The sequence below is a fragment of the Peromyscus eremicus genome, chromosome 16_21, assembly GCF_949786415.1.
Source record: "Peromyscus eremicus chromosome 16_21, PerEre_H2_v1, whole genome shotgun sequence".
In the NCBI taxonomy this organism is placed as follows: Eukaryota; Metazoa; Chordata; class Mammalia; order Rodentia; family Cricetidae; genus Peromyscus; species Peromyscus eremicus.
In genome coordinates, this window is record NC_081432.1 from 49,182,593 (window position 1) to 49,205,519 (window position 22,927).

General features: G+C 43.7%; 1 protein-coding gene across 2 annotated transcripts; it reads left to right on the forward strand.

The window, feature by feature from the left end:
• Positions 1-8,777: 8,777 nt before the first annotated feature.
• Ogfrl1 (opioid growth factor receptor like 1) lies at positions 8,778-22,614 on the forward strand. 2 transcript variants are annotated; one of them, XM_059282054.1, is made up of 7 exons: positions 8,778-9,026; positions 13,101-13,187; positions 13,343-13,424; positions 16,088-16,166; positions 16,272-16,338; positions 16,481-16,626; positions 21,732-22,614. In XM_059282054.1, exons 1-7 carry the CDS (start codon positions 8,790-8,792, stop codon positions 22,396-22,398), a joined length of 1,365 nt encoding a protein of 454 aa, XP_059138037.1. In that variant the 5' UTR covers positions 8,778-8,789; the 3' UTR covers positions 22,399-22,614. The 2 variants fall into 2 exon arrangements, with proteins under 2 accessions (XP_059138037.1, XP_059138038.1); XM_059282055.1 differs by having other exon boundaries at positions 13,346-13,424.
• Positions 22,615-22,927: the final 313 nt, after the last annotated feature.

Sequence of the window (22,927 nt, forward strand, 5' to 3'; positions counted from 1 at the left end):
TCGCCTTGGATTAGAGAATCCATTTCCCAGCTCAGTCCCTAGGGCTGGGCCTGTTGTGCCTCTCCACGGGGTTGACAACTCACAGCTTGGCAACTAGTTTCTTTAGAGCAGACAGTTCAGGATACCAAAGTGGAATCAATAATGCCTTTAGACCCTCTTCTCAGATGTCCTACGTCAGGGTACTACCATTCTTTATTGATCATGCAGGGTGCTCAGTTAGTGTGGCAAATGATGGAATGTAAGGAAGTAAGGACACTAGAGCTCGCTTGAACACGGGGCACAGAGTTTAGCCTTGAGGGAAACAGTTTTGATCTGAGACAAAACTACATGTATATCCTTTTAGGAAGGTAAATATTCAGTACAAAGCCTGAAAAACAAAACAAACAAACAAACCCATTGTTATTGTGGAGTGAATTGTACTTCTTGTGTATGTCACATTTAACACCTCAGTTCTGCCCTGATGCAGTGGCTGACTGCCTAGGATGAGTTACTCTTTAGGTCCCCAAACAGCACACCCATCTCGGTGAAGGCAAGTGAAGAAGAAGTTGGATTGGTTTAATCTTAAACTGTCTTGGCTGTCCCTTGGGCAGTCCCTTAGTACTGAAGCTGCCAGTAAGTCCCAGATAAAGTCACATGCTTGTCTTCTGTTCTTGTATAACTGGGCTGGGTCTCAGGGCTCTAAGACAGACAAGTTGCCTGGAGGAAACACATTTCTTTAGGATTATTTCAAAAGACAAGGAGAAGGGCAGGAACTCCCAGGAAGCCTGGCGCACACCCACACAAACCATGTGTTCCTTGGTTGTTGATTTTCAAGCCAACGTCCTTCAGATCTGGGGGAAAGTCTGGGATGTGTTTACATATACTTTTTTTTTTTGGTTCAGTTGCTGCAATGCTTTTAAGTGATTAGAAAAATTTAAAGGACCAAGAAAAAGAATTATGTAAGAAAAAATAATGGAATAATTTTTTAAAAGATTATATGATACATATCCTTTTAATTCATGAAAAACAAGTAGTTAACATTGAAATAAAAGTCTTATTTCATAAGATTTGTAGTTCTTATTTTAAAATAACAATATGCAGCTGAATTATCCAAATGAGAACTATAAACTATAGTTTTGAACAGTGTTATTTTTAACTTTGAAGACTAGTCTACATTCAGTTCACAGGTTGACTTCCTTTGATTAGTTATGCAAATGTAGTCTCTTACTTGGTTCTTATCATATTAGTTTCAGCTAAATTTCACTATCAGTATGTCTAATAACATCTTACTACATCCTAATGCAACACGCACACACTATAAACCTTTAACCTTGGTCTCAGTAAGAACTTTGGAGTGATGGGTAGGTACCAAGGGTTTTGTGCCGTGAAAATACTCACTACGACTGTGACTATATGGGCTTGGCCTTTGATTTGAAAACTAGTTCTTAGAAGTACGACAGTATTGTAACAGTGCTAAGTTTTCCCTCTCAGTCCCACTGCGGGGATTTTCAAATATATAGTTTTTCACATTTCAGTGAAACAAGATTGCATGTTAGAATCAGTATTTCTTGGATTCCACAAAACGCAGTATGTTCCAGCTTCACTGCATTGGTTACTACTGCAAGGGTCACAAAGAACTCACTACTGGGAGGGTCCCCTCCTTCCACTTGTACTTTAGGACAAAGCAATAAACATCAGAAGGCTTACAGAAGTTATAAAAATAGGGTTGTTTGTGGTGATATTTTATTTGTGCTGAAATGTGATATTTTATTTGTATGTTAATAAATAAAGTTTGTCTGGAGATCAGAGGTCATAGTGAGCCATAAACAGAAGTCAGGCGGTGGTAGCCCACACCCTTAATCTGATCACATGGCAGGCAGAGTCTCTGTGTGTTGAAGGACACAGCCTTTAATCCTAGTACCAACCACAGAGACCTGGAGGTCTGTATAGAAAGGCAGTGATGAGAAAGTGATGTGGCTGGGCTTAGAGCCAATGAGAAGGCAGAACAGGAAGTGCAAACAAGTGGCTTCCAAAAAAAATGTGAGTTGCAGAAATAGCCAGCTGCCTGGACAGTCACTCGAGGTTTCTCTACAACGTTGGGGCATCACCTTCAGCCTATACGCTTAGCATATCTGACAGACTCATTTGTGAAGTAGGATGTGCACAAGGCCTACAGATCGACCTCATTTCAGGTGCAAGTATTCCATGTACCAGATAAACATGAATTCCACCAGTGTCCTGTCATGATTCGGGATTTTAAAATCTGGAAATTGCTGGTGTTTTTGGAATTCAGCTGTCCATTCTTCTCGGCTTGTGGGTGGCTTCATCTCTTTTATTAAATGCCATTGAGAGGTTAGACTCCGTCAGCCTAGTTACTCTCTCAAGAATAACTATTTCAGCTACTGTTCCACTGCACACTAAAAGCCATCAGTCCATTGCCTGTTCAGCTGCCTTCAAAGAAAGGGACACAGCACCTTTTCCAGATTGCAAAGGCCACTTCAGGGATGGTGCCATATTGTCCTCGCCTCAGAGGATTCCTGTTGCTAAAGCCACAACCACACTTGTATTGGCAAGGATCGGTAGTCCTTTGTTTTGTGTCCTGTCTGTCCATTTTGTCCTGTCTGTCACCCACAAGCTGAGAAGAATGGACAGCTGAATTCCCAAAAGCATCAGCAATTTCCAGAATTTAAAATCCTGAATCATGACAGGACACTGGTGGAATTCATGTTTGTCTGGTACATGGAATACTTGCACCAAATGTGAGGTCGAGCTGTAGGCCTTGTGTACATCCTACTTCACAAGTGGGTCTGGCAGATACGCTAAGCCTATAGGCTGAAGTTGATGCCCCAACGTTGCGGAGAAACTTTGGGTGAACTGTCCAGGCAGCTGGCTATTTCTGTCAACTCACATTTTTTGGAAGCCGCTTGTTTACACTTCCTGTTCTGCCTTCTCATTGGCTCTAAGCCCAGCCACATCACTTCCTCATCACTGCCTGTCTATACAGACCTCCAGGTCTCTGTGGTTGGTACTGGGATTAAGGACGTGTGCTGCCACCGCCTGACTTCTGTTTATGGCTCACTGACCTCTGATCTCCAGGCAAACTTTATTTATTAACATACAAATAAAATATCACATTTCAGCACAATAAAATATCACCACAGTTGTTCTTGATGAAATTGACTAGCTAGTAGCTTTGGAAGGAGAACAAACAGCTTCAAGCTGGTTGCTCTGAAGCCGGCAGCCCTGGCCAGCTCGCTCCCCTCGGAAGTCCATACTCCGGCCACACTGGGGGCCAGTCTTGGTTTTGCTTGTTCTCGCTGTCCACACGAGTGTCTTAACCAGAATCTCTCTTCTCACCGCTGCTCCTTCCGTTCCTTCATTTCTTCACTTCATTTCTTTCATTGTTCAGTCCCTCATTTCATCGCTTGTACGTCACCTCCCGCAGAGAAACCTGCTAAAGCCAGACCGCTGTCATCTCATCTTGCCTCCGCTGTATGTCCGATGTGTACGGTTGTTGTTGTGGGTTAAATTGTGCTCTTCCCCAGTGCGCTCTCCAACTCTTCAGTCTGTGGCCCCGACTGGTACAACGGCTATCCCTAGTCGGGGAGCCGACCAACACAGACGAACGTCACTCAGTTATATTTTGTCACTTTGGTAGATTAGATGTGGTAATATTTAAAGCCCTCCCGGGCAAAGCAACAGAATCTTGGCAGCAGCCTGGCTGCCAATGAGAGAATGTCACGCGTTTGTTACCAAGACTTGAGAGCATAATATTTGGCATCTTCTTTTAATGATTAAAAATACAGAAATCTCTTTGTTACACAAAACTTCATTTAGTTGAATCTTTTTTTTTTTTTTTTACTTTTATGCCTATATCTCATTTAATACAACTTGGAGAACTCTAGTTCTGAGCTTGAAAAATTGCTTGAGCTGAACACTAGCGGGAGGTGGTCCTAAGAGGACCTAAAGAAAGAGTTAATGGATAGAAAATACATCAGCCATGAAATCCTATAAAGATAGGAAATAACAGGCAGGATAAAAATAGCCTTTCCAAGTGCGGTATCCAGCGAGAGAGCAGATTTTGTAGGAGGCATCGGTGGTGACGCTGCACGTGCAGGAGAGCTAGAACTGGGGAGTGGTAGCTTATGTACAAAGCACCCCCTCATTTTGTCTTCATAAACTAAAACATTTACAAATTCCTTTTTTGAAAAGAGAGATGATCCCGGGAAATTTCTAGTAAGTCTTGGTTTGGTCAAAGAATCCAGAAGCGGATCTGTAGGTTGTGTCCTGTTGGAAGGTGTCTCCTGGAGTCCTTGGGAGGGACCTCCGATCCAGTGAGGCAAAGAGCATTTTCTTCCTAGGGGCACGGTGGCTCTGCAGAGATGTTTACTGTGGTGAATGCCAGGGTCCTGGCACACAGATGTTTCTTTGAGATGTTATTTTTTTTTTCTTCCCCCCTCTAGGATTCTGAGTCAACTCCTGGTAAAGTGGTCCTTCATCTGACCTCTGTGTTCATTTGGAAGATTCCCAAAGGACATACACCACAACAAGACCTCCTTTGTTAATATTCTTAAAACACAACTCACTATAAAAATCAAATGCATGTTATGCCAGATGCACTTGGGAATCCATCCAAAGGTTTAGTTTCTGAAGTGTCCATTCCTCTTGAAGACCTTTCAATGCTTCCTAAGCGAAACTGAAACAGAATTGCACTGGAGGATCGCAGCAGTGCCTGTGTGACTCCAGCGAGAATCCGGATACAGAGAGGCAGAAGCCATGCTTCTTTATTGCTCATTCTGACAGTACTTTCTCCTCATTCCACATACAATTTACATTAGAGCTCAACCTGATATTCTTGAAGGACATAGTAGATGAATAATGACAAGAACTAACATACCCTGATAAATTAAGATGTTTCCGGATTCTGGGTTAAGGGCTGAAATTTGTTTTGTTTTGAGATAATTTCTCCCTATGTTGCTTGGGTTGATTTTGAACTCCAGGCCTAAATTAAGGCTCCCATCTTAGTCTTCTGAGTCACTATTGGGGTTGTGCTGGCTAGCTTTATGTCCACTAGACATAAGCTAAAGTCACCTGAGAAGCAGGAGCCTCAATTAAAAAAATGCCTGCATAAGTTCGGGCTGTAGGCAAGCCCAGGACATTTTCTTAATTTGTGATTGATGAGGGAGGGCCCAGACCATTTTGGGTGGTGCCATCCCTGGGCTGGTGGTTCTGGGTTCTTTCAGAAAGCAGGCTGAGCAAGCCATGGGGAACAAGCCAGCAAGCAGCTCTGCTCCATGGCATGTTAGCTGCTGGCACTGGGTTCCTGCCCTTGTTTGAGTTCCTGTCCTGACTTCTTTTGATGATGAACTGGGATAGGATGTAGGAATATAAATCAAATAAACCCTTCCTTCCCCAAGCTGCTTTGGTCGTGGTGTTTCATCACAGAAATGATAACCCTAATTGAGATGGAGGTATACTACCATATCCAGCAAAATGATGATCTCTTTTAAATATGCTTAACTGTTAATTCAAAAATGTTATATACTCTCAAAGGTAGGAATGTTTTTAATTTTTAATTCTAAGAGACATTCAGAATTAACTATTAAAAACATATATTAGATACAATGTAGGCAAAATATTGCTTTAAACTTTCAGTGTTTTTTATATTGTGTTTTTATGATATTTCATATAAAACAACACTCACTAATAAATACATTTCACAACTATCACCCTATAAAACTGATAAAAATGACAAAAGGTGTAGGAAAATGTAAGCGCTTAACTGGAGCAGTTATTTATGTTTATACGTGTAAATATATATATAGGTTTGTATATATACTTCCTATTGTATAACAGAGCAATTCAAAATTTAGTGACCTAAAAACAAGAGTCTTTTTATTAAATTTCATGACTCAGAAATTTGATCTGCGCTCTATTGTGTGTTTATTTTGTTCCGAGTAGGATCAATGAATCCTGCTGAATGAGATCCGCCTGGTGAATGGATTCAACATCAAGCAATTCACAATTAACAAGAGATACTGGGAGGCAGGGATTAGCTGGCAGCCCTGGCCAGAGTCCTGTTCCAGTAGCCTTTCCAGCTAGGCAGTATCAAGGGAGTTGAATTTACATGTTAGCTCAGAGCTATCAGAGGGAATAACCCAAAATAATATGCTGGAAATGCAAATTCCTTGTGGCTAAACTTTGAAAATCTCAGAATATCTCTTACTCCAGCTTCTACTGTTCAAGGTTAGAACCAATTCAAGAGTGAGGGTTAAAAGTGTCTTTTTCTTGTTTTTAATTTTTTGAAATTACAATGTGATTACAACATTTTTGCCCTTCCCTTTTCTTCCTCCTAACCCTTCCCATGAACCCACACCACTTTGTTCTTTCTCAAGTGTGTAGACGTGTGTGTGTGTGTGTGTGTGTGTGTGTGTGTGTGTGTGTGTTTTAAATTGTTGGTACAGATAGTGGAAGAGGGAGGCGGAGGAGAAAGCTTACGAGCCAGAGGAACAGGAGTTTGCTGTGAGATTTCCTGTTTTCAGGAGGCTACACCCAGGAAGTCTCATGAACATGACTGCCTAAACAAGACCTGACCAGGGACGACACCATTAGACATGCTAACGGGAAAGGGGAAGAATCTCACGGGGCTTCCACCCTAGACAAAAACCTACATGCAACCAAGACATCTGGGAGCAGGGGAAATCATCGCTTAGTTACAGGAAAGCAAACGCAACGCAATTTATACACAACTGGGCCAACTGGTGGAGCACCTAGGCACACTATCCCTAGACTTTCAGCTTCATGGACCCTGGACTAGTTAACAATCACTTTTGCAGTATGTTCTAGTCCAGTACCAATGGAAGATGAGTGGAATCCCTGGATTTTAACAGTGTTGGATTGATTTGTTTGGCAGCTAATCCATAATTTTTTTTTTTACCCAGTCGTTGTCAACATAAAGGACAACTAGAGGTTCTCTGCAATGATGTTGATTTGGGAAGAGCAGAGCATTGTGCAGAGAGCAGGCAACAAGAGTCAACTGTGGATTTATTTAAGAAGGTTCGAGGCAAGGATATGATTCTAAACTCAGAAAGAGATGAATTTGCGTTAGCTTCTTGGATATCAAGATTTTAGGTTTTGGAGGTGGGAGGAAGGAGTTGAGACGAGTTCATTTGTATAGTAGGTAGGATGTTAGGAAAATGTGCAGGAACATTTGTATGGACTGCTGCAATCTTAATGTTCAGGAAAAAAATTTTTTTCTCTCTGGGGGAGAGGCATGCAGAGCATGACTGTCTTTTAGAACAAACACAGATCTTATGAGCCAAGAAACTACTTACCTCAGACAGGCATCAACACCCCCTCCCCCAATAATACTGTCTGGCTCTAATTTTGTCTGGATCTGGCAAGGAGGATTTCATCTTAATATCATCAGGTTTTATGATATTCTGACCAGAAAGCTCTTTTGTGTGTATTATGGATCCATTATTAGTTTTAGAGCCAGCCTCTTCTAGTCATAAAGTCATTAAAGGTCAAGCTAGATGCTACTCTAGAGAGAAAAACCTGGCTTCATTTTGAAGATGAGGAAACTCGGGTCTCAAGAAGCTATGTGACCTATCCAAAGTCAGAAACTAGTGATAGAAGTGCGCCCTACTGCAATGTTTGAAAAGAAGCAACCCTGATTTATCTGTGGGTAGGGCATCCTGCTCGCCTGAGTCTCCCCTAAGCAATACCCACCTACCTTGATTTGTATTTTTTTTAAATTACTAGTTTTGAGTACAATTGATTGATTTAAAAAACAAACAAACAAAAAACTAACCCATTTTCTTGGCCGTATTCAATAATGTTTTCTGAGCACCAAACTCCCTGCATGAGCCCAGGCAATGTTCCAGAGCAGAAAACAGTCCCTTCCAGACTCACATGCAGGAAGAGGGCCCCAGCTTCATGAGATTCGTTTGACACACTATCATTTTTCGGATTCTTTGGTTGTTATTTTGCCTTGAAGTACTCTTACCGAATGGTTCCCCTTAGAACCATGAGTTTGAACCCCACGTAGAACCAGCCTATCTGTGGCACGGATCCTGAGATTTTTCTGCATAGAGCACACATGTGGAGTGGGTACTGTTAAAACTACTCATAGATGGAGAATGCTGGTCTAGTTCTTACTGCTCCTTTGTTTCAAGAGAAGTTTGCTCTTTGGCTGCGGTGACAGATAGCTCTGACTTTTACACAGAAAGCAGGGACTCTAGGTGGCCCTAAGTACTGTTCCTGAAGCTTGGATTTCCTGTTTAGAGGGTGCCCCATCACCATATTAGCTTTTGTCTTCCTCTTGGCCCAGCCGGTGGGGGGCGGGGGTGTGGGCAGGACCCGACTGCTGATGGAAACACCTCCTTCCCTTCTCTGACCTGGGCGGGATCCATCTTCCCGCTTAGCGGGGAGGAGCCCCAAGGGGGCGGCTCCCGAGCCAGATGGGGCGGGCCAGCAGCTGACCCCTGTCCACTCCCGGGGACCGTGGAGGGAGGGAGGGAGGGAGGGAGGCGGGTGCGCGTCCCGGAGGAGCTGGTGGACGGCGCTCCGGAGTGGGGTTGGCACCTCGGGGGCGGGGCGGCGGCGGGATGGGCGGGCTGGGACGCGTGCGGCGGCGGCGGCGGCCCCGGGGCGCCCGGCTCCTCCCCGCCTGTGCGCTGGAGCGCCGGCGGCCGCGCTGAGCTGTGCGGCGCGGGCCGTGCGAGCTTGCCGCCGGCGCCCGGAGCGGAGCGCGGCCATGCCCGGGCCCTAGCGCGCTGCCGCAGCCCGCGCCCGCCGCCGCCTCTTCAATGGGCAACCTGCTCGGCGGGGTCAGCTTCCGCGAGCCCACCACCGTGGAGGACTGCGACTCCACCTGGCAGACCGACTCGGAGCCCGAGCCCGAGCAGCCGGGGCCGGCGGGCGGTGGCGAGGGCCAGGAGCACGACGAACCGGAGCAGCCCGAGCAGCCTCCCGAGAGAGCCGGAGGGCGGCCCCGAGCCAGCCCCGTGCCCGAGGACCATGCCGAGGCGGGGGGCGCCGAGCAGGTAAACGCGACCCCCCCCCCGGACCCATAGTGGGCCCGGCAGGGCTAAGCGCCCCGGCACCGGGGAGGGGACAGCGCGCGGCCCCCCGGGGATGCAGGGCGGGCGGGATGCTAGGCGTCTGTGGCCCGGGTACTCGACCTGGGGGAGCCTGCGGTGGCCAGGATCGCCTGAGTGGATAGCTGTTGGCCCCGGGGCCTTGCTGTGAGCACCGTGGGGAAGTCCCCCCAAGGCAAACCCCGACTCCACTAGGTGTTATCTTTGCCTCTGCAGCGCAGCTGGGTGATGCGAAGGTGGGGTGGGAGGAACCAACCTAAAAATAGAGGATTGTGAGGACCCGGCCGGTGAGTGTTACTGTTTGTTTAAAAAAAAAAAAAAAATTATTCAGAACAGGACGGAACTGCAATTGCCCAGCGGCGGCCCTCAGGCTCCCCCTCAGCGGGGGTCCACGGCCATTAAAAGTATTGCAGTAAGGCTCCTGTGCAAACTTAATATGTCTCCGTTCTTTTCCCCAAGAGAGACCTTTCAACGACTTCAAGACATCCCTTAAACATTGTGTTTCACCCAGAAGACTTGTTGATCCAACCAAGCTTAAGTCAGTTGACCAATACAGTTAGGCAGGGGGGTTAGAAGAGAGAGAGAGATGATGTCCCTTAACCTCATGGCTTTAGAAACTTTTAAATGGAGGAACTGTATTTTTTAAAGAAGTCTGCAGTAGGTTTAAGGTTGGTGGTTCTGTATTAGGACTCCCCTTTGCCACTTAAGGGGAAATGGAGCCCAAAGTCCGATGTGACTTTCGGGGAAGCAACACCTTGCGAGGAAGTCCAAGTCTTCCTTATGGGAGCTAATGGCGCATGTTATTGAAAAGGGATGCAATTTCGGGGTGTGTGCGTGCCGTTTTCATTCCCCATTTTGGAGACTTGTGAGCCTTCCAGAGAGACTCTTGCCCAGAGCATAGAAGGAAAGATGCAAACCTAAGTATGTCTGTCGCCAAAGTGAGCGTCCTTGGCCCTGATGGGTGGGATCCGGGCCATCCTTCCCTTGTGCTCTGTCTGGTTTGAATTCCGCGTTGTGTGCTCAACCCTGAGACAGTATTGTGTGCCATGTTTCAGTGTTTTATCTTTCCATGTGTCTTTCAAGTAAGCAGCCATCGGCAGAATTTTGGGATATTAAAAAACAAAACCAACACAGGCAATAATCTAATGAACTAGGTCAGTCTATGTAAAATACTGTGATAACATTTCAGCCAGTGCTCCCCAACCTCAGTAAATAGTAGACCACCTCTTAATGGTTACTTCTTCCCCCAGTGAGTACCGCCAAACTTCTGAAATACTGTTTTCATTTCATGTTTTAACTCCTCACCCTGTTTGTTCCTTACTTGGAGCAGTCAGTTCTCCCTTTAAAGTAGGTTGCAGACTGGCTTCTCGCCAGTCTGGGTAGTCTGCTTGGGTAGACTTTGCTGTCATCCATCTCTCTGTAAACATTAGGCAAAGGATGGTACCATTAACTGAGATGAGGAAGCCTGGGGCGGAAGATGCTTTAGCCATTAAGTCAAGTCTTATCTTAAGTTTTCCATCCTATTAGACATCCAAGTGGGATTGTAGAGTAGTTAATGTTATCTATAGTCAGCCTAGAATTGGAGCTGTAGGCAGGCATTTAGGATTAGTTGTACTTAAAAATCAGTGCTCTTAGATAAGAGGTCATCAGGGAGTCATGAGGGATGAGGACAGACCTTCTCTGGACCAGTGGTTCCCAACCTTCCTAATGTTGTGACCCTTTAGTACAGTTCCTCATGTTGTGGGGACCCCCAACCATAAAATTATATGATTGCTACTTCATAACTGTAATTTTGCTATGAATTGCAATGTAAATATCTGATAATGCAGGATATCTGATATGCAACCCCTATGAAAGGGTCGTGACCCACAAGTTGAGAACCACTGCTCTATACAAAGGTTGTGATTAAGAGGAGGAGCCCAAAAAAAGGGGACCAGTGACACCGGAACAAGACTGGAGAGTGTGGTGTTCTGACAGCCAAGTGCTAACATTGCTTCTGGGTGGAGGACCTTAAGGGGTCCAGTGTCGCTGGGAAGTCATCTGGGATGATCACTGAGACGTGATTTGACCAGACAGAGATTTGAAAAGTTCCTAATAGTCCCAATTTAATGTGATGCTGTGGGCAGAGCCTTATTTAGGTCATGGGATGGGCTCTAGAAGGATAGAGAGTATGCACAATTCTTTGGTGATGATTTACTTGAAAGGGGAGCTGAGGCGTGGTCTGTACGTGGGGTAGACTTGGGTCAATCGAGATACAATGCCGAAGTTTCGAGAGACTATAGCATGCTTGTTGGTTTCGGGAATGGTTAGGAAGAGGGAAGTTTTAATGATCCTGGGGGAAAGGAATGGTAGGCTAAGGTGCAGAGTCCTCGCTGAGGAAGAGGCTAGGGTACAGAATTGAACAGGACAGATGCTGGCGGGCTGAAGGATTCGATCAGTTACATGGCAGTCTTGGGGAACAGGCAGGCCATGAGTCATTATCTTCACAGATGATAAAACGGAGATTCAGCTAAGTGATTTGCTTAAGGCCTCACAAATATTAAGTAGCAGAACCAAGACTCACCTTAGTCTCTTGGCTCCTGATCTTGGGTCGTTGGTCTTTATAACAGGCTTTTCAAATTTCCCCCACTTCCATCACTTTTAGCAGGGATTGAAACTGGCTCAGACCTAATTAGGCAGACAGGGACGCAGCTAGTTCTTGCGCCGTTACTAGGCTCTGAGCCTTGTTCAGTTCCTCTCAGCTCCAGCAACCTTGTTTCTAAGATGCAAACACTAATGAATGTCAGGCCAGGTATGTTGTAAGACTCGAGTGAAGTAATATACATGGAAGTGTTTTGTAAATGGAAAAGGACTTTCTGCAAATGCAGGGGATGATTCATGTAGTTGTAGCTCAGGCTAAACAGATCCCGAAACTTGCGAGGCAGAGCTATTTTGAAAAGTGTGGCAAGAACCAGAATTGAAGCTTTTCCTTGCTTATGTAACATGACAGTGTAGCTACCGTTAGACATCAGAGGATTTGGTGTTAAAGTATCTCTGTACTTGTAGTAAGAGTGAGAATCACACCACTTCAGAAATGTGTGAAAATTGCTTAGAAGGATGCCAGTCTGTCAACACAGATAGAGGGTAGGAGAGGATGAGAGGAAGGATTGGGGGCAGCTCTCTTAATGAATATTCATTTGTTAACACCACAGTCTTCGCCATGTTCCATCTCCCTGTCCTGCATGTCACCGGACAAAAGCATTGTGTCATGCATTATATGGTCTGGATGGCGAAAGGGTGCCAGACCCGCATCTTATCCATTGGAAATGGCATCCCAGAGGTGGCGGCACTTTGTAAGCAGCCTGAGTGAACTGCCACATACTTCAGTCAACGTTCATTCCACCCCAGAGCTTTATCTTGCTTTGTGTATTTATCTCAAGTTTGCTGATTTATAGCCTATTGATCATTGAATGGGCGGACGATTATTCATGCCTTGTATGTTTGTTATGGTGCTTTGAAGGAATTTAGAAAGCTAATTTAGTTTAAAATCCTCCCTTCCTTTCATAAATATTACTTGACTTTCAAGTGCAGCTCAGAGCTGCACATTTAATGAGAATCTTCTGTGTAGAATTGATTTACCAACTTAACCCTTTCATAGAATTATATAAAATAAGTTTTGTCATAGGCTCCATTTCGCATCGGGTGAAACATGTTTTCAATTCATTCTGAGTGCTGTTCTGGATCGATACTGGTCCTTAGTTAGCATTTGCCCTCCAAAGGCGCTGAACGGTTTACTATTTAGTGAATTGAAAGTTTATTATTTAGTGATAGAGCTTAGGACATGGGTTTTTGATGCAAACAAGGAAGTCGTGCCCATAAGCATTGTTCGTAAAGCATCATTGAAGAGACATAATAGTTTTCTCTAACTGAATGGATTGTCGATGTTCAGGGCTCTTTATGGATGTTGAGTGTTTTAGAGTTTGTTCTGGAACTTTCTGAGTATCCTTCTTTGTGTAAGTGGAGTTTTACTCTGTGTCTTAGGGTGGTGATCCCACAGAAGCCACTACCAAACCAAAGAGGAGCTTCTATGCTGCGAGGGATTTGTACAAATACCGACATCAGTACCCAGTAAGACAACGGGATGCTTTCCCCCTTAAATGTAAACTCTTGTCTTTCTGTTTTTCTGATTTTACTCCGCTGGTAAGAAAACATGTCAGAGGGGTCCTTGTGCCTTTATTGAGTGTGTTTCCATATACTGGAGATTAATTTATCTTTTCCTTTAGCAGAACTTCAAAGATATCCGATATCAAAATGACTTGAGCAACCTTCGCTTTTATAAGAATAAAATTCCGTTTAAGCCAGATGGTGAGTAAGCCACCTTGGTAAAAAGCAAAGTTTAAGTACTCGCAGATACCCGGGTGTTCTTTCCTTATTCTGGACTTGGTATATTCTTGCTGCACTTGTGGGTTTGGTTAGCTTTGTTTTGCCTTGCCATGCAGGCTGGTGTGTCTGTCCCCAGAGCCCAGGGTTTTAAGAGAGTTGTGGTCATCCGTTTAGTGAACTGTGGAGAAACAGATATTGGTTAGCCGTACCATCTCATTATCTGTGTGTCATGGCTGTCGCTGAAAAGGTAGTAGGGGCAGGTGTTTTGTTTGGTTGGTTTAGTTTAGTTCTGTGTTTTTGTTTTGTTTTGTCTTTAGACTTTTGGTGTGCGTGTGAGCAGAGAAGAGGAGAGATTGGTAGAGCCATATAATTTATTTTCTGACTCTACGTTAGATTTTGAAGGGGGTTGCATTTAGCTTTTTGATCTTTAAGATGCGGTAACAGGGATTTGAAGCCTAAATGACTGACTTGCTGGGTCACTAAATTGATTTTAGAGGGAGACTAAGTTCCAGGATCCACTGTTCCTTCTGCTGTGCCGGACCTAGAATTTATTTAGAATATTAGTAAAGATAAAATTGTTGGTGTCTAGAATTACCTTTGCCACTCTTCAAAGGTAAGGCTTGGGAAACTACAGCAACCTCAGTTCAAACCCTGCCAACTAAATGTGCCTCCTCCACAACGCCACAACCTCCCTCATAGCATAGGAGCTTTCCCAAACCCATAATGAAAATTCACAGTTGCTATGGTAATTTGATTACGAACTTGTCTGCCAAAAAAAAATGAGGCAGCACACTGGGCCTCTCAGTGGGTATCCGAATTGTGTATAGGCAAAGCAGGAGCCAGATTCGCCTTTGAGGCTTCGTGTGTGAGGTGACCAAATTGTCCTGATTCTTGTCATTTGCCCTCAGTGAAAACTGAGTGATATTTCTAGTAGTATGAGTCAGCTAGTGAAGGTCCTAGATCAGCCGTTCTCAACCTGTGTAGGTCATGACGATCCTTTCACAGGGGTCGCCTAAGACCATCAGAAAACACAGGTATTTACATTAAGATTCGTAACAGTAGCAAACTCATGGTTATGAAGTAGCAACAATAAATAATTTTATGGTTGGGGGTCACTGCAACATGAGGAACTGTATTAAAGGGTCGCAGCACTAGGAAGGCTGAGAACCACACTGCCCTAGACGGTAAGCTCTGCTGGCTAGCTTTATGTTAACTGATACAAGCTGGAGTCCTTTGTGAAGAGGGAGCCTTGATTGAGCAGATGCCCCCATTGGATTGGCCTGTGGGAAAGCCTAGGGCAGTTTCTTGATTGATGACTAATGGGAGGGCCTGCCTCCCTAGGGGCCGTGGATGGTGTAAGATCTCAAGAGTACAAGCCATGGGAAACAAGCTGGCAAACAGTATTCCTCCGTGGCCTCTGCTTCTGTTTCTGCCTGGAGTTCTTACCCTAACGTCAGTTCAGTTATGGACTCTGATGTGGAGGTGTGAGCAAAATAAGCCCTTTCCTCCTTGTGTTGCTTCTGGTCCTGGTGTTAGTCTCAGCAATAGGAACTCTCAAGGGAGCTCATGACTGGGTGTGGTTTGGGGAGAGGGAGTCCTGACAGGATGCCCTGGGGAGCCTTGCCGAAATGGCCAAATCCAATTCTCTTCAACTGTTTGGTGTCCCAGAAGTCTGGAGGCAAACCCGTGGGCATAGATGCAGTTGTATTGACTACTGTTAAAAAAAAAAAAAAAAAAAAAAAAAAAAAAAAAAAAAAAGCAGGGGAAAAAATGACCCCAGCATGTTAAACCTATGGCGTGATTCAATACAACTTTTCCCACTTCCTGTCAGGGGCCTTAGTGATCTTTGAGGAAACAAGAATGAGATGAGTTGTGGGTTTGTTTGTTTGGTGTTTTGTTTTTTTTTCTGTAAGATTAGCTAACTGGCCAATTATAAGAACCATGACAGACTTGGGAATCAAGAAGATTTTATTAAGTTCTTAGAGGAGAGCATGGGCTATAATAAAAGGGCTTACTTTCTACAGGCACAAAGACATGTGTTCTCTCCTAGGCTGCTTTGTTACTAGTGTGAGACTCTGAAGAAAGTTTTATTATTATCATTATTAATAATTTGCTAGTATGCAGCTTTGAACAAATATACCACTTAACAGCATTGTTTTCGCTGGTAATTATTTTTTTTTGTTAGTCATGTGGAGATGATAATGCTGATAATGCTGTTTGGAATAGTTTTTCTGCACAGAGGCAGATAGCAACTGTGTTAGGCTTTGCAGAATAGTCCATTGTAACACTCAATTAAGTCTGTGTTGTACTAAAAAGCAGCTGTGGACAGTATATAAATGGTGTGCTTGTCAATGTTCCAATAAAACTTTATTTACAAAATGATCTTTAGCCCATCACTTCCTATCCTCTGCTTTAGAGTACATTGGCCAGTACAGAGTTTTGTAATTTGAGGTGCTGCTATTTTTTTTTTTAAATTAGGCTTATTACATTACAGAGTATATGGCAGAGTATTCTTCTTATAGGGGTGTTCTTGTGTGTTGTTTTTAAGCTAAATGTTTTAATATAGAACTCAAGTGACTTGTATGTTAAAATGCTATCACCATGTTTTCAATGAATGGTTCATTTTCTAAACATTTACTGTTTAGGTGTTTACATTGAAGAGGTTCTAAATAAATGGAAAGGAGACTATGAGAAGCTGGAACACAACCACACTTACATTCAGTGGTCAGTAAAATGTTCTCTTCCTTGAACCGTGTCCTGTTTAATCGTGTGTTCTCAAGACAATGTCAATTGAAAATTTTTATTTTATTTTATTTTTTAACAAACTAGGCTCTTTCCCCTGAGAGAACAAGGCTTGAACTTTTATGCTAAAGAGTTAACTACATATGAAATTGAGGTAATGCAAGCTCAATTCATCTTACATGAGGTAGCCAAATAATATCTTTATAATATATTATAAAGTATATAATAATTACTTTATTGTCCTGATAGCTACTGAGTCATTTCAAGTGACTTTTTTTCTCCCCTTCTTCTATTAGGAATTCAAAAAAACAAAAGAAGCAATCAGAAGATTCCTCTTGGCTTATAAAATGATGCTAGAATTTTTTGGAATAAAGCTGATTGATAAAACTGGAAATGTTGCTCGGGCTCTAAATTGGCAAGAAAGATTTCAACATCTGAATGAGTAAGTGGAGCTTTAATGGTAAGCCAGTGGCCTTTTCCTGTGGCCCCATTCTCTGCAGAGTAGGAATAGCTAGCCATTTGGGCACAGGGCTGGCTAGCTGCTGGACATAGGACTAGCTAGCTGTTGAACATTGAAATAGCTTGTCATTGGGCACAGGACAAGCTAACTGCTGGGCATAGAACTAGTTAGACATTGGGCATAGGAGCAGGTAGCCATTGGGCGTAGGGATGGCTAGACATTGGATAGAGGACTACTAGATGTTGGGCATAGAAATGAGTCAAAATCCAGTCAGAAATGCATTTATTCCTTCTTGTCCATTCTGGAGGCAAGCACAGAAACTCCGAAGGACAAATTCTACATAGAGCATTGGCTATTCTGCTCCAGAGCAGTCTCTTCCTGAATCCTCTGCCTGCAGCCAAATGTGGCTCTTCTGGGTCTATATGCCACGTTTCAGGGAGTTTATAGTTATTGCTTGCTTGTAGTTTTTCATGTATTCTCTCCTAGGCTATAGGCTGTTTGTGGTACAAACTGTTTCTAATACCTTCATGCGTGCGGACGTCTTAGATTAAATTCGTGACTGAGGTCTATGATGTATAAAAATGGTTTCAAGCAATGTGGCCATACTTCTAACTAAAACAGAGGAAAAGTTATCTTCATGAGTTATGGAAAAGACAAGTACTCATTTCTGGTTAATTCCAAAATCTATAAAGGAAAATTCATCAGCTTCCTCGGATGAGTTTAGCTGTACTCTTTTGCTTGACTATGTATAATGGTAATTAATACTTATAACCAAAGTTTAGTTTTAAAAATATTCATATGCACCCTGGGTTTTTTTTTCCGTTTTTAATTATAGAGTGACTTATGAGTACTGGACTATAAAACTAACAATTTTAAGAAACTTTTTTTAGTACCTTGTAATTAGCTGAACTGGGCAAGTATTAAGGAAAGAAGAACTAACATAAGTGATTTCTCTTTGGCAAAAACAATCAGAGTCTTGGCTTCAGCTCTTTAAATTTTTCGCATCTTTCTAAAATTTATCCTTGCTTTGGTAAAAGGAATAGAACTATTAGTGTTGGGGCATCTTTTCCCTTTGTTGTAAAGTTAAACACTGTTAAAATAGTAGCTTCTGCTAGTGCCTGGCAAATATGGGCGTGAAGCTTTACAGTCCTGACTGGAGACCCGTCCACTTAGAGCTGGGGTTAAGTTTGACACATAAGCTGTTTAAAGCACAAACATGTATGCCTCTGCCTGTGTAGTGCAGACAGCTGTGTCTGGATGGTTTCTAAGGCAACTTTGTCACACCGTTGGGGAAAGCTGTGTGCAAGTCATCCTTAGCAGAAAGTGATCACACCTCACTGTTTGTGTGCTCGCCACTGTCGTTTTTTGTTTGGAATGCCAGTCTGGCTTGACACATTGTTGTTGAAGTTATAAATCCTGGACAGAATTCTGATCAAAGGCTTAAATCCTCCCCAGGGTATCACTGTCAGCTCTTTTCATTTATAGCCAAAAAACAGAGCCCTTGCTGAAGGCTTGATTTAATTAGGCTGTCTCTTCGCCTCAGTTGGAAGGATGGCCCGAATTCACAGCCTTTCCACTCCGTCCCACCTAGCAACCGCTCCCCCTGTCATCCAGTGTCTCTCTGCTTTCCCAGCTCTGGATGAACTCTCCTAGGGGAAAAAAAGATTTAAAAAAAATTGAACAAAACATTTTATGTGTATATGTGTGTGCCACGTATGTGCAGATGCCTGCGGAAGTCAGAAGACCAGTGGAACTGGTGTTCAGGGGGTTGTGAACTGCCTCGTGCGGGTGCTGGGAACCAAGTCTGGATTCTCTGCAAGACTTTGAGACAAGGTCTCTGAGTCCAGGCTGACTTCAAATTTGCCATCCTCCGGGCACTGTTTTCTGAATCCTGGGATGTCAGACACATGCCACTACAACTTCCCCATTGCCAAAAGGCTTTATTGATTGTATTTGAGCAAATGCTGTGGAATGACATAAACATATATCCTCTATTTTCATTTTCATTTGGATTCTTCTGTGATTTATTCTTAAATGTCACCGCTTATATGTGATTGAAGCCATGTGGCATCTTGAACTTTTTAGAATAGGCCGGGATTTGGTTATATTTATAGCTCAGTGGAGGAAAACTGTTTAATCAGAGTAACACAAAGTAACATTGAGTGAACAAGTGACCATGATAAAATATGGTGGTGAAACACGTTCAGGCATGCAAGTACAGATCTGCAGATCCACCACCAAGATGCTGTTCAGGTCATGTTGGCAGTGAGCTGTACTGAGTCTTGTTTGGGGTTTTATTTCCCTCCTGTGTTCTCTCTTTACCTGTCTAGTCTTCAGGCAGAATCAGCCCCGCCCTTCTGTCTGTACAGCAGCCCTTTCTCTGTTCCCTGGTGTGCAAGCCCAAGGCTGTGCTCAGTTCCAGCAGGAGCTGACTTCTCTTTCTACCGCTTTGCCTTTTGTTGCAACGTTTATTTCAAATCGTCCCCAAACACCCAATATCTTTGTTTTATAGATAATTTCATTCTAGAATCCTGATCATTATTTTCTTCAGCTCAGGTTTTTTTGTTTTGTTTTGTTTTGTTTTTCTGTTACATAAATACTTTAACTTGTGAAAGTGTAGCTACAAATGAGTGTGTATGCAAATACTAAGTTTCCTGTTCATTGGAGGGTGGTTTTTGTTGCAAATCTGGTATCTGCTTCATCTGTTTCAGGTTTTGTCCGTAAGTTCTTTCAATATCAGAACTCTACATTAATGTGACAGCTACATCAACCCTGTTGTTAGTGGTATGGCTTCATAATGTCATCCCAGTCACATTGTCTCAAAACACAATTTAAAATGCTACATCAACCCTGTTGTTAGTGGTATGGCTTCTTAATGTTACCCCAGTCACATTGTCTCAAAACACAGTTTAAACTGTGGATTTGAGGCTGGAGAGATGACTCAGTGGTTAAGAGCAGTTGCTGCTCTTGTGGAGGACCAGGGTGTGGGTCCCAGCACCCATGTGGGATCTCACTGCCTTCAGCTCCAGTTCCTGAAAAATCTGGCACCCTCTTCTCACTTCCATTGACTCCTGCACACACATGATGCATATAACTTACACAGGGACACACACAGCCACATTAATGAGCTTTTAAAAAATCAGATATCACAGATTCATAATATTCAGACATATGTCTTAAGTTTTACCTTTCAGATTAAAAAAATTAAATTTCAAAATAATACATTTGGGACAAACATCCAAAAGGATGGAGATAATAAAATTTGTGTGGTTTATCTATCCCAGGAGTTGGTTAGCTCAAATAATTAAGATTTTTATTTTGTCTGTATTTTCTCATTGAAATATAAGACCTATTAAGATCATGGAATTACATACTTCTGTGTCTCAAATAATTTGACATCTTTCTCCAGCATTCCCAGATGATTAGGTAATTATTTCTAATTAAAAAACTCAAGCACTTTTGGAAGCTGGGGAAGATACGTGTAGTGCTTTCAAGAAAGTCTGACGTCTGTTCTAAAACAGGGTTTAGGGAGTTGGCAGTCAGTGCTCGACTACTGGTTCCATTGGGTAGTGATTGTGGGTCAGTGCATACCTAACCTGTTACTGTCAAACGTGGTTCTGTCCTGGGGGATCTGAAGAGTTTGGCCAGGTATGTGCATGAAGGCAAGTGTGGTCAGCTGAACAAGGCAGGGGAGGTCGGTTATGACTTTTGACAAAGAAAATTTGGAAAGCGCCGATCCAAGAGTGGCCTCGGTTTTGAAATAAAAAAGGTCTAAGTGTCTGTCACGTGGGAGAAATGCGTGCTTGGAATCGGGCTTGTTATGAGTAAGATTTAAAGCCTTTTAATAAGGGAAGGGAAGGTGAGGATGGAAAAGATGGAAGAAATAGGTGAAGCCGAGTGCAGATAGTGTTCCTCGGTGCCAAATCCTATTTCAGTAGATGGTAGTAGTGATAATAACGCTAAGAGCTGAGGGTGGTGGGTGAGACATGCTTCCAATCCCAGCCCTGGGGAAGTGAAGACAGGCAGATCCCTAGGGGTCACTGGCCAACTAGCCTAGCCTCCAGGAGGCCGATGAGAGGCCCAGTCTCAAAAGATAAGGGGAGTGGTGACAGAGAGACAGTGCCAGAGGACACAGATGTACCTGTCTGTATACTCACTCACACGTGCACCTGTGCACACATGAACACACGTGCACACCAAATAGTTCTACGTAGTGTCCAGTATTTCCTGAGTCTGTCCATGTCTTTCGTTTGTGTCATCTCTGATTTTTACAACAGTGTAGTTGGAGTGTGGGCCCTTTCCCCCATTTTACAGATGGAAACACTGAGGCTTAGATGGGCATTGTCGTTTTTTCATTACGATTGAGTAACAAAGCTAGGGTGTGACAGGCTGGAAGGCCCGTACTCTGCCAACAGCTAAGGCAGTTTCTCTCAAGTCAGTTCTGCTTCTTCCGTCACAATTGTTCGAACCAGATAGCGGGACCGAGCGCTGCCCTCCTTGTGACTTATCCTATCTGACCGATTCTGCTGGTCGGTTGGTGCTGTTAATTACCGTTCAGCTGTTAGCCGGTGCGTCTCTGTTTAGCCCTGGCTACCTGTGATGAGGAGCATACGTCCGTGATGTTGCAAGCATGGAAGGGGCCCGTGGCTGCCTGACGTCACAGATTGCACAGAGCCCTATATACGTACTCTGTTTTGTTCCTGTAGATAGACATCCAGGATGAGGTTTATAAGTTAGACATGGTAAGAGTCAACGATAACCAGGAATAGGCAGAGCTGTTGAAACGTGACTCTCTAGTAAGAGTTACGTGCATGTGTCTTCTTGGTTTGTACCATCCTTACTTCTCAGGGTGATATCAGCTAACCTGATGCTTGGCTGTTTGTGCAAGCTGCTCTTGTAGATAGACCACACTGGTCCCCAGATCCATTAATAAACAAGGTAGCACCAGCGAGGATACATTCAATCCCAATGTATTTTCCTGAAGAGTCTTTTAAAGACGGGAGCTTGTTTTTACCTTGGAGTTTCACGTGGGTTCCGTTACACCGAGGCCTCAGAGTTAAATGCATTCATTCTATTCTCTCTTTCAGGTCCCAGCACAACTACTTAAGAATTACACGGATTCTGAAAAGCCTTGGTGAGCTTGGGTACGAGAGTTTTAAATCTCCTCTCGTAAAATTTATTCTCCACGAGGCTCTGGTGGAGAACACTATTCCCAATATTAGGCAGAGTGCTCTGGAGTATTTTGTTTATACAATTAGAGACAGAAGAGAGAGGAGAAAGCTCCTGCGCTTTGCCCAAAAACATTACACCCCGTCAGAGAATTTCATCTGGGGGCCGCCTAGAAAAGAACAGCCAGAGCGAAGCAAAGCCCAGAAAATGCCCACTCTGCCCACTTCGGGTTCGAACAGTCAAACTTCTGTGCACAAGAAATCCAAGGACTCCAAAAATTCCTCAGTAGCTATTCACCCAAATAGCAAAACTGTGGAAGAAAAAAAGGGACCGTCTAGAGAGGCTGGGGAGGAGACCAGCAAGCCAAGCCCAGAGTCCCACAGTGAAGATGCCACACCAGGAAACCCAGAGAAAGACGATGTTGCTGAAGAGTCAGAGTCTCCACCCGAGAAAACAGTTACTGATGCCGCGGGGAAAGGGGAGTGTCCAACTTCCTCTGAAAACGCCAGAGAGGGGGAAAACCAGAGCAAAGACTTGGAAAATCCTGAAAACACCAGTTGCCACGATGAGGTGGTGTCCCAGTGAATTGTCACAAACCCACACATCAGTTCCGGTGAAAGAAGTGAAAAACTACTGTCTAATTTATCCTGAGGAACAGAGATGAGGTCACGTTTGAAATGTTAGCCATCTGTGACTCTTACCGTCAGCCCTGTGTTCTTGTTTTTATTTTGGATGATGGTGAAACTGGATATTTAATAAGAAGTTTTTAAGACCAGATCCAATAAAAGAGTATATTTAGGATGCGTTTCCAAAATCTGTACAACAGTCGTCACTTTACAAATATTTTCAAGTTATCTAGAACGAATCGAGTAGCATTTGGTACTCAGCCTGTTCTCTGGAGAGATTCATGCGGAAATCGAGACCTTCTCGTGACGCATCACCCCTGACTTTTAGATTCGTTTTGAAGTTGGAAGGATGAAGTTGGGTCTCCTCAAATGTTGCAGCACCTCGGTGTTCTTAGCTTGGATTTCTGCAGTGGCTGCCGTTCCCACTTGTCCTTCATCCTGTTTTGTCCCCCTTCCTCTTCTGGCTTGAACCACCGTCATGGTCGGCT

Bases quoted from the DNA above. Each gene is read 5' to 3' on its own strand.
- Ogfrl1 (XM_059282054.1), top strand. From the start codon at position 8,790: ATGGGCAACCTGCTCGGCGGGGTCAGCTTCCGCGAGCCCACCACCGTG. The intron at 9,027-13,100 runs GTAAACGCGACC...TCTGTGTCTTAG, and splicing joins AGGCGGGGGGCGCCGAGCAG to GGTGGTGATCCCACAGAAGC. The intron at 16,339-16,480 runs GTAATGCAAGCT...TTCTTCTATTAG, and splicing joins TAACTACATATGAAATTGAG to GAATTCAAAAAAACAAAAGA.